General features: G+C 36.2%; 1 protein-coding gene across 3 annotated transcripts in view; it reads left to right on the plus strand.

Annotated features, from left to right (window-relative positions):
* Nucleotides 1-12,056, plus strand: part of LOC136036386 (sialin-like) — a 66,971-nt gene that overhangs the window by 18,112 nt on the left and 36,803 nt on the right. For all 3 annotated transcript variants that reach the window (XM_065718567.1, XM_065718569.1, XM_065718568.1), the window contains exon 2: nt 2,263-2,480. In XM_065718567.1, the coding sequence (XP_065574639.1) occupies nt 2,263-2,480 (218 nt within the window). The remainder of the gene's footprint in view (nt 1-2,262; nt 2,481-12,056) is intronic.

Here is a 12,056-nt window from a genome sequence, read left to right on the forward strand (position 1 = left end):
TCAAAACAGTGTTGAATGAGGTTGGTTCAGATAAAACCATGTACGAGACTATTACCATTTCTTGCTCGGCGTTCTTAGCTTTTGAACTTCCAGATTACAATATTAGTCTTAGATTTAAGATGGACATCTAGAGATGGACATCTAGATGGGCTCGTTGGGCAATAAAAGCAAATCAAAATTATTTCCGAAAGCGCAGGCATAGTGGTCACCGCATTATTTGACCACCCATCATTACAAGCTGTCAGTTTTTGGATTACATTATTAGGCCTACTGAGACATCCTACTCGTGATTGTAAATACGTGTTAACACTTAACAACTTCTTTCATCTTGTTGTCTTCCTTCAAGTTTTGTCATAATTAAAAAAATATATATATTTTCTAAACACAATATCACGAAGAAGAAAACGATAAATCTTAGAATGATATATTGATTATGAAGTTATAATAGAAAATGCCTAATTTCTCTGATATCATTTGTTTTTCAATTCTCAGTAACCTCATTGACCTCGATTCGTTCTTCTTTCAGAAAATTTGAATTAATTGTGGGCTGGGGTCATATCTCTACTCCTGATTCGCTCAACTTAGATCAGCATAATTTTAGTTTAATTATCCTACAAGAGGCTAAGTAGACAAACAGTTTCTGTCGACGAACTGTAAGTAAGGAGCAAATCGGCCTAATCGTACCTGAAACTTTTAAAAAAGAGATTTTGATACATCAAAAGATATCGAAGATACTTCAAAAGAATTGGCTTTCTATGCTGATTCCAAATATGTAAATTCATTAAGTTTATTGTTACACACCGAAAATTACGAGCATGATAAAAATCAGCTGATTTTCAAAAAAGGGGAAAACACGCCCAAAAAGTGGATCGATCTTGATGGAAACTGCAGTGCCAAATTTAGCAATTCAGAGAACTGTGTCGCAGAGGTTTCAAGCTCCTATCTACGAAATGTGGAATTTTGCCAGACGAAAAATAACGAATAATTGTTAATTTGTTGATTTTTTTCAGGGTGACCTTTTCGAACCAATGCTTCTAAAATATCGAGATAGAGCTGATTTAAACGGAAATCGAAAGCTCTAGTGTTCTTTTTAAGCGACAAAAAATTGGGGATTAACTAGCCCCTCTCACACGCTCCCTTTTCCCCAAAAACATCTTGTCAAAATTTGAGATAGTTATCTGTTCAACATAGTCGAAAGGTCCAATAAGTATACATTTGGGGATCACATGACCTCAAATAGTCCCCAGGGAAAGGGCTATAATCTAAGTAGTTTTTCCTTTATTCACGTACGGTATTGGTTATTACGAAATATACCTAATTTCTTGTGGGGAGGGGGATTTTCGTCTCTGCTGGAGGAAATTTTTCAGGGAAAATTTTACATGGGGAGGAATCGAAGGGGATATCCTGATATGATTTTAAAAACGGTCAGAAATTAAATAAAAAATACAAACATCTCTCTTCAACTGAAAGTAAGAAGCAAGATTCAAACATTTTTTTTGTTAAGGAATTATGTTATGCGTGGTTAACGAAAAGTAATAGGCAATTATAATAGTTGTTTTATCCACCGCAACTTAGAAAAGACCGAACTCTAGCCCATGGTAACCAAAATTTTATAAAAGCCCAACGATTAGAGTAATAAGGTTTTCATGTAGAGCCCCCCCCCCTGAACGAAGATTCTGGATTTGTCCTTGCTGCCAAATAATGAATAAATATGAAAAGGTAAAGTAAAAAGGATGGAAAATATGTTTGATGTTATCAGAAATAACTGTTATTGAAATGTCACGCTCCTCCCTAAGAAAATTGTGTGTCCCCGTTTGCGTTGCTAAGATTTTGACGATTTGCACACGTGAAAGATTTCAATTGGGACTTGGCATTTTATTACGATTTACCAAGAAGGCGGGTTATATGACTGCTCTAATTCTTTTATTTTCTATCGTGTCTGTCATGCATATACCCAAGAATTTGTTCATGGGTACGATCCGAGAATAACCTGAAAGTATGGGTGAGTTTTATGGAAAATATACCAAATTGAATTGCAAACTATATGCTCATCCGATATATATATATATATATATATATATATATATATATATATATATATATATATATATATATATATATATATATATATATATATATATATATATATATATATATATATATATATATATATATATATATATATATATATATATATATATATATATATATATGAATATATATATATATGAATAATGAATAAGGGTACTTTCGTCTTTTTAGCGATGATACCAGCAAGATACATCTTCACCTTTTTCGCCTCTGCTGGCCTTGCCATTCTATATGGACTAAAGGTCAATCTGTCCGTCGCGATTGTAGCTATGGTTAATCATACAGGATTGGCCGAAACAACTCATGATGATGGCAGCCATGGTCAGGCCAATGTTACTTACGCATGTCCCGCTCAAGGGCCGTCAAACTCGACTAACACTTCCGAGCAGGTAATTTTTGTTTCTCTAACGCACAGATAAACCAAGGAAAGCCTACTGGCGTCGCATGGTTTATAGTCATTATAGCCTTCAACTTTTTTTTCTCTCACGCCACTTTTTGTGCTCAAAAATGTCCACTATCGTATTAATCCACCTCGCATTAGTAATGCTAAGTATGTTATTTTTAGTTAGCACAACGTTTTATTATGCTATTGACAATTTTTCTCTTAAAAGTTGACTGCTTTGTTTGCCCTCAGCCCTTCCGATAAATTATTTATTAGCACTTTTCAATGTTTAAAACACTAACTAATCTTGCGAAGCTAAGTAACGGTTGGGACGGGGTGTTACAAGCCCTCGATCTAAAGTCGGTCTTCAAAAACAGATGTAACTTTTCTTCCTTCCGCATTTTTTTTTAGGTTTTGGGAAGATCATGAAAGACTAACAGAGATTCAATGAGCCCTTGGGCGTTGCTCCATCATGTGAAAATTTCTGAAGTTGGCACAAGTGCCTTTTTGTATTTTCATTGAAAAACAGAAAAAATTGCAATCCCCCCCCCACTAGATATTGAAGAATACATTTTGAATCTTTATGAATTAATGCTGCTTGGCCACTGCTGTGTCATTTGCTGCCGATTGAGTAGGCAAGAGTACATAAAATTATTTGGAAGGGGGTATTTAAAAATCGAAAAATTAGGACAGTCTATTGAATATATAAGGAGTTTTTTAATATTCTATAGTAAGTTTGGGGAAGGTCCATCTGTATTCAAAGTACTTAGCTGCTTGAATATTTCAAACAGCTAACATTATTGAAACAAGTTTTAATGAGTGATTTGTGGGAAATTTTGGGTTGTGATTTGAGGAATTTTGGTAAATCCTGATTTTGAAAACAGGATTTGGAAAAAAAAGAACTGTAAGGGCTTACGATTGGATGCAAATATGCCTTACTATGTGCTACAATAGGATATACCATATTGAGTAAAAATGGATTATTTACTAATCTTCCCATGGTGTTAATTTTTATTTTTGGAGACTCTCAGCGCCAAAATTTTTACCTACTACAGCCAGTGCCAATAAATCAAGAATTGTTTCTGGAATTCAAACTCAGTCGCGAATACAGAATGAACCTTGTGGTGCTGAGGTCTCGTCATTACATGACTTTTTTCTTAGTAATTTCCTGATTTGTTCGTTTTTCAGATTTTTTCGACGGGAGGGTCCTTGTCACCCCTCTCTATTAAGCGGTCGTCTAATTTTGTTTCATTTTCTCTTACTATAATATTAGTTTTTTAATTTACTTAACTAATACACTATACTGTATTCATATGGTAGTTACGAATTTGGTTTGTGTAAAGCTGCCGGTTTCTAACAAAATCGTATCATACACCGCTATTCCTAACTGTGCCCATCCGTGTAATGGCGTTTGTTCGTGAAGATGTAGGATGGAAGCGAGCAAATTGTATTTGCTGAAGTCTAGGGGAGTTGTAATTTTGCTGTTGCTTTCAATGGGATTATAAAAAAAAATATTTTCACCCTAAATCACCATACAAATTTATGCCCTGCACCTCTAAGTATGTGTCTGTTTCTACATAGTTTGGTGATTCTCTGCCTCTTTTAAAATGTGCCGGCCTTCCGTCTCCGACGTAAGCTTCTGCCTCTTTTAATATGTGCCGGCCTTCCGTCTTCGACGCAAGCTTTTGCTTACTTGTCTGCCGAAGAAACTGTAATTTTTGGTAACGGTCATTTTGTCACTGAGGACACGTGCACAGTAATTGAAACGGGTTGAAGGGGGGGGGGGTCAACTCATTAATTTATTCATCCACATATCTAAGATAACAAAAACACACAAATTCAAGATCGTCTCAACAGTTTGACTCTTATGCAAACACATATATTTAAAAAAATGTAATTATTGATTTTGACGAAATAGTAGTTTTAACATATATGAAAGACCAACGTCTATTTGACTGCATGCAAATACGACATTTTTCGATTTGCATTCTTTGAATTCATTAGTCTTTCTTGATTCCACAAAAGAAAAATTAAATACCATAATTATTGCTAAGCGGAATGTCTAAATAACCTGACGGAAAGTTCATTGTTAATTCCAATTCGCAATTATTATTTAGTTATGACAAAAAAATGTGCATTTTCATTGCAACCTTGCATTCATTATTGGAATTTTAAATGAGCTATTGATTCACTTTTAAAGAATACATAATGAAACAATTTTTACATCTAATTGACATTATTAAACATAATTACATTGGGATATTAAAAGTTCTGGGTTCCTGACACGTACACATGAATTTATTCGGAGAGGGACCCACCTCCTTTGGGCGTGTATACAGGGTACCCAAAAGAAGTATCCTTTTCCTTACATGACCCACAATGGGTGCATAATCTAAATCTGGGCTTCCCAAAATCTTCTTGGTATGACCTTTCACGGAAGGGAATAATTATAATTAGTTTAGAAAATTACACACTTACATATGATTTTCTAGATTTCAAGGGTCTTCTAATCGGCATTCAAGTACGAATTCAAAATGTATGTTTTAAGAGAATTTTAGGCTTAAATGATTCACTTTTGCTCAGTGGGGCTTAAATGAGATTTATTTGGGGCTTTTCAATTTAGCCTAAGCAGTGCTAGATTGGTTAGAATGGTGAAATTTTGTGAGAAAATAATTAGGCTACCTATAGTTCGGCTTCTTAATTCAGCTTACTTGGAGAGTTTGAAGGGTGGCATACGTCATTCGTGGCTTTTTGGGGATGTGGAATGAAGGAAAAGACCCGACGGAGGAAAGCATGTCAGTATGGAAGGAAATCCAGCAAACCCTAAACGACCGAGAAATCCAAGAGTGGCAAGCCCAAAAGGACCAATTTATATCTTTAAGGTTTTACTCCCAAGCTAAAGACTGTTGGAGGAGGTGTATTTTAGGTTTGGGCAAAATAGAGAGGACTTGAAGAACTTGTTGGTGGTAAGTCGGTGGTCGGTCCCTACTTTTGCCCTATGTCTGATGGAGAACCTCTTTCATTTTGTATCTTAGTGTAAAGAGCTGTCTGAGCTGCGGAATGAATGTTTTGGACGAAAGTGTGAGAGTGAATGCAGGTTAATTGAGCTGCAAGTGTCGTAAGTTATGCACCAAGGGAATATTAATTTTTATGGCACTTGGTATCCACCAAGTGACATAGCGATCGCAAATTCTGTCGGTTGGTCTGTCCCGGTTTTGCTACTTTAGGTACTTCCAGGTAAGCTAGGACGATGAAATTTGGCAGGCGTATCAGGAACCAGACTAGATTAAATTAGAAATTGTCGTTTTCCCAATTCGACCATCTGGGGAGGGGGATTGGGGGGACGGTTAAGTCGGAAAAATTATAAAAAGAGAGGTATTTTTAACTTACGAGCGGGTGATCGGATCTTAATGAAAATTGATGGTTGGAAGGATACCGTGTCATCTCTTGTTTTAAATCCCGACCGGATCAGGTGACATTGGGGGGAGTTGGGGTGGGAAACCTAAAATCCTTTGGGGGAGTTGGGGGAGGGTTAATTCTGAAAAATTAGAAAAAAATGAGGTATTTTCAACTTACGAAGGAGTGATCGGATCTTAATGAAATGTGATGTTTGGAAGGATATCGTGTCTCAGAGCTCTTATTTTGAATCGCGACCGGATCCGGTGACATTGGGAGGAGTTGGAGGGGAACCTAAAATCTTAGACAACGCTTAGAGTGGAGGGATTGGGATGAAACTTGGTGGGAAAAATAAGCACAAGTCCTAGATACGTAATAGACATAATCGGAACGGATCCGCTCTCTTTGGGGGGGGGGTTGTTAATCCGAAAAAATTAGAAAAATTGAGGTATTTTTAACTTAAGAACGGGTGACCAGATCTTAATAAAACTTGATATTTAGAAGGAACTCGTAACTCAGATCTCTTATTTTAAATCCCGACCGGATCCAATGTCATTTGGGGGAGGGGGACCGGAAATCTTGGAGAACGTTTAGAGTGGAGAGATCGGGATGAAACTTGATGGGAAGAATAAGCACAAGTTATAGATACGTGATTGACATAATTGGAACGGATCCGTTCTCTTTGGGGGAGCTGGGGGTAGTTAATTTGGAAAAATTATAAAAATTGAGGTATTTTTAACTTAAGAACGGGTGACCAGATCTTAATGAAACTTGATATTTAGAAGGAACTCATGTCTCGGAGCTCTTATTTCAAATTCCAACCAGATCTGTTGACATTGGGAGGAGTTAGAGGTGAAAACCGGGAATCTTGGAAAACGCTTATAAATGTTGTAGATTCGTGATTGACGTAACCGGACTGGATCCACTCTCTTTGGGTGAGTTAGGGGGTGGGGTTCAGTGCTTTGGCGAGTTTGGTGCTTCTGGACGTGCTAGGACGATGAAAATCGGTTGGCGTGTGAGGGAGCTGCACAACTTGACTTGATAAAGTCGTTTTCCCTAATTCGACCATCTGGGGGGTTGGTATTTTTAACTTACGAGTGGGTGATCAGATCTTAATGAATTTTGATATTTAGAAGGACCTCGTGACTCAGAGCTCTTATTTTAAATCCCGACCGGCATTAAGCCTCTGATTTTCCTTTTAAAGCAATCTATTTATTCTTAGAATTTTGCTAGAGCTCATACCATATGAGCCCTTGGCTCTTCCGACCTCGTCACAAGTGCCTTATGAGCTCTTAGCTCTTTTTTGCGGAAGGAGTGGTCGTATAAACTTTGGTCGTATTCTTCTTTTCCCTAAATGCAGCCGATCGAAATTTTAAGATTTTTATTGGTGACAAAGTCACCACAGGAAAAGGTTAGATAGGCTCGGAGGGATCCTGGTTACCATAATATAGAAGAAGAGCATCGGAGATAAATACTTTCCTGTACAGGTGGCTGCCGTCCCCCTACCCCTCGGCGGCAAATCTGGAATAAACCCTTTTTAGGAGTGTGGAAAAATGATATCATTTCATTTGTTGATAGATAAGTCTATCTATCATCCGTCCAGATGTCATATCTAGGGCAGAACTAAGGTAGATAGTCATAGAACTAAGAGATGAAAGATTGAATTGATTTTTGGTTAACGCGTGACGGACAATGTCCACTGGACTTGTATGCAAAATCTGGGACTGAATTTGCTCGGACTTACAGGCGAACAAGTGAAACTTAAGCCCAATATGCTTGGCCGCTTGTAGTCTAAATTTGAAAGTATTACGAAAAATAACGCTAGAATTATTAAATTATCCGTTTGCCATTATTTGACAAATGAGCAATTCTTGGCATTTTTGCGGCAGAAACCTTAAAATAAATTAAAAATTACCAGGGATGCCAACTGGAAGGGAAAATTGACTCCTAGGTTTTGAAAATTGCATTTCCCTTTGTATCTTTGTTTAAGAAAACGATTCTATAAAAGTTAAATAATTTTTTTGTGTGCAAATCAGGGTATGGGGGGTATACATTTCTATAGGGGGGGGGGGGTACAATGAATATCGTTTTTATGTCTATAATTCCCTTCACAAGCAAAACTCTGCCTCCTAGCACTGCATGATACTGATAACAATAAAAAAATAATAATAATAATGAGCTGGTACCGCTTACACGTGCACACAAAATTTCTAAACTTTGATAAAAATATACATATTTTTATTTAATCTACTTTATCCTACTTGCAGCAGACATTTCGTACAACATGTAGACGCAGAAATAAATGTCACTCAAGTAGCGCTGGCGTTATATGAAATGCGACCAATAACAGTAATAATCCTCAGCACATTTATATCAATTTTTTTTAGAAATAGTTAAAGTAAATAATTAGAAAAGCGAAAATAGCAAAAGTCAGCATGGTATTGTACATAGAGGCAGTCCTACATTTATGGGCTATTATGTGAACCCTGAACCCGAGGAATAGGACGTTATCAGCGCTTATTAGGCATTTCAATGACAAACTTCCACTTTTGAATGTTGTAAAGCAAGAGAATCTATTCTTGAACTGATGCATTTTAAGAAGTAAAAGCTGCTTAAGTATCAGGGAAAAAATTGAACTGAGCAAATGTGTCGAAACAAAAAGTATAGGACATTTTTCAGTTCTGCCACAAACTAGGCTCACATTTTTACTTAATGATAAGGTTTCAAAGGCAGTATATTCGGAAAAAATGTTACTGTGGAATACATTGTGAAGTGTAATGGACCCCTATTTTCTTGTTTTTCTTATATTAAAAACGATCATTAATTAATTAAGAAAAAAATTATCTGCCGAAAGTAAAGAGCAAATTTGACACTTAAAACAAGCAACAGTTTAAAAGCTAAATAATTTTTTTTCCTAAATGGGAGGGGGCGACCTCCCTCCCAACGATGCCACTGCCATTCTATCTACAAGAAGCCAAATTGCAAATTATAAGAATTGCCCTGTACATTTGTATGAAAAATGATTTTAAATTCAGTAATTAAAATTCCATATCACACAGGACACAAATTAAGATTTTGTCTGCTTCATTTCAAATTTTCACTTAAGTGTGTCACAGGAAAACAATTTGTGATTTGGTCCATTTAAACCAGAGGTCAAGACAGGTAAAAATGACTGACGACCCAATAATCAAATTATCGATGAATCAGCGCAAGAAGGATAAGGTAAAACGGTATGTCAGCCAGTAAAAATGGACATGCGGAAACAGCAAGATAAGATTAGAAGTATTTCCCAACAAAAATCATTCAACAAATACAATTAACGGCGTATCCAGAATTTTTGTTCGCAGAGTGGGGGAGGGGTATTGTCTTCGTTTTTGGCAAGAAAACTTTTAAAAATACATTAAAAATCATTTATATGCATTTTTACCTGTTCACAAAATTTCAGTTGAGGGGTTCCAACCAAGTAGACTCCACCCCCAGGGTACGGCCATGAATATAATGACGTGACCCCTACAATGATTCCATGGCCTTTAATGTACAGGCTCATTGTACAATGATAGGATTAGAATGGAGTATGTCATGGAAGCAAGCAGCCTACAATTACCACTGCAAATATAGGTTCCCATGTTCTTGGAGGTTTTATAATGGAACTCGCTTTTTATGGCACTTGCCGTCGGTCAAGTGCCATATAGCGATCGCAAAGCTGGGAGGCGTATCAGGGACTGGACCAGATTAAATTAGAAATTGTTGCTCCCTCGATTCGACCATCTGGGTGGAGTGGAGAGACGGTTAATTTGGAGAATTAGAAACATTATTTTAAAAATGTCTCCTCGAAAGCCTGCACAGCGCGATGGATATGATGTTGGTATTCTACTCCGAAGGTTTTAGGTTCAATCCTTGACAGGGTTTAATAAGTTTTTTTCTTACTCTGCCATTTTTAGTTTAATTTCAAAACCTTTTCTAAAATGTCTGGCCTTGGCTAACACTTTTACCAAAAATATCAGATTGGATCACGTTTTATGGTGATTAAATCTTGAATGTGCTATAGCATGGGCCAGCAAGCATAGGAGGAGCTAAATCAAGCAATAGATTTAAAGCGATCAAAAATTATAGAAACAGCTATTCGGTTTCAGAGGCAGAAATCCCACGCAGGGGTGCTTATCATGGTAGCCTAAAAAAAAAACATCACTGTAATAGAATTGTGAAATGTTGGCTCTTCCGACCTCGTCGGAACCTCGTCACAAGTGCCATATGAGCTCTTGGCTCTTGTTTTTGATTTGCAACGCTTCCTTTGACAAAAAAAAACGGTTTGGGCGTGTATATAAACGGGTCTGAACAGTCAGCTACAGGTTTTTGGTTGAAAGAGGACGATAGCAATGGTTTTCCTGGCTTTGCACCTATTTTTACTAACTGTAATATCTTATTTTTCGTTGGATCTGGATTAAACATAAATAATGGGACCTCATGTCACTTCAATTCATAATGGAAAATTATATTACTAATGTTAAGCTTTTGTAAGTAAGAAGCCGTCCTCAATGAAAAAGAATTAAGAGAGATAGACATTTATAAACAAACAAATTTATAACATAGTTGGCTTCACCAGCACGGATAGTCTCGGGGTATATATCTAATAATGTGAACAATAGTGAGAAAAACAATATTCAAATGTAAAAATGAAACAATAACGATTCAAATAACGACAATAAGAAAACAAATCTTGATGAAAAGAAAACAATAAAAAATCTCCCTCTTTAGTCTTTTGCGAGGAAATTTTTTTTTACTATGGCCTTGAACGCAGGAATATGCATAGCTTCGCGCACATCACCTGGAATCATATTCCAAACCCTTGAACAAAATTTCTAATAGCCCAAAGAGCCCCTATTTTTATACCTCTGAAAATTGCTATTTAAAAAGACTTTTTAAAATCTAAATATAAGCAGGGGCACTAATTCGCAAAAACAAGGGAGATTTTACCCAATTTTGCAATAAACTGCAAAAATAATTTAATCAACAAACTGGGGGGGGGGCAAGACTTCTTCTTAGCTACCTAAAAAAGGTATTTTTCAAAATCGAAGAGAATAGCGTTTGCTGACCCCCTTAATAGGCACTCATGTATGCAAAAGCGCTCTTTGTAACGTCAAAGAGTTTATTTTTGAAAATAAGTTGAAATTAAGGACACATTAACATCTTGGTGAGAATCTTTACATCTTTGTTCGGGTTTACTTGTTTTTATTGTATTGTGTTATAAAGTTACTTAAACCACAATGAGCAACCGAGCACGCATATGGATAATAAATCTTTATATAGCAAAATAAAGCATTTTAATGTTGTTTTTTTTACTTAAAAATTTAATGTAGCAAACTGCATTAAGGGATCAAGACAACTTTAGCTGTATAATATTAGCACGATGTTTTATGATAAATTCTCATCTATAATGAATTCCAAATGTTTTGTTTCCCAATCCCAGTGGCATCAATTCACAAAAATTTAGGGGGGATGCAGTTTCAATATCTAAGTGGGCTAAACAAAATGAGCTATTATTGAATTTCTTCCATAACATACAAAAAAAATGTTTCAATGAGAATACCCACAAAAAATACTTTTCGAAATAACAGGAAGGAAGACAAAAAATTAGGAGGCCACAGACCCTCCTTCAATTGACGTCAATGCACAAACCCAATACATTTTCTTTCTAGTTACATATTTAATATTAGATTTGCTTTAACAGCACTTATCCTTGAAAACTTCACATAGTTAGTTGTATTATTAGTTTTAGTATGAAGGTTATAACCAATCCGTTCTACGAACTCCTGTAGTTCTTCGCGCACCACTGCAGTACTGTCACTGAATAGTCTAGCCCCCCAAAAGTTATTTTTTCCTTTCAAATGCTGGGAAAATCGGTATTGACTAAAAATATGATTCTGTCTCGATTTCAACTATATTACTCTAAATTATATGTAACTGAATAGCTGATTTAATCAGCCATAAGAAAATGAATGCAGGCATTGGTGTTCACTTATAATTTACCATGCAATAAAAAAAATTACCAGTGGTAATAAAATTACCACTTTCTACTCGCGTAGAAAGTATCCAACCAAGCACATTCATAATCAGATTTAAAATATTGGTCGAGGATCCATCTTTATCATGCAGCTTGCAACTGCCCTCAGGTTCTTCACAGGGATGC

This window comes from Artemia franciscana, chromosome 15 (genome assembly GCF_032884065.1).
Source record: "Artemia franciscana chromosome 15, ASM3288406v1, whole genome shotgun sequence".
Taxonomy (NCBI): Eukaryota; Metazoa; Arthropoda; class Branchiopoda; order Anostraca; family Artemiidae; genus Artemia; species Artemia franciscana.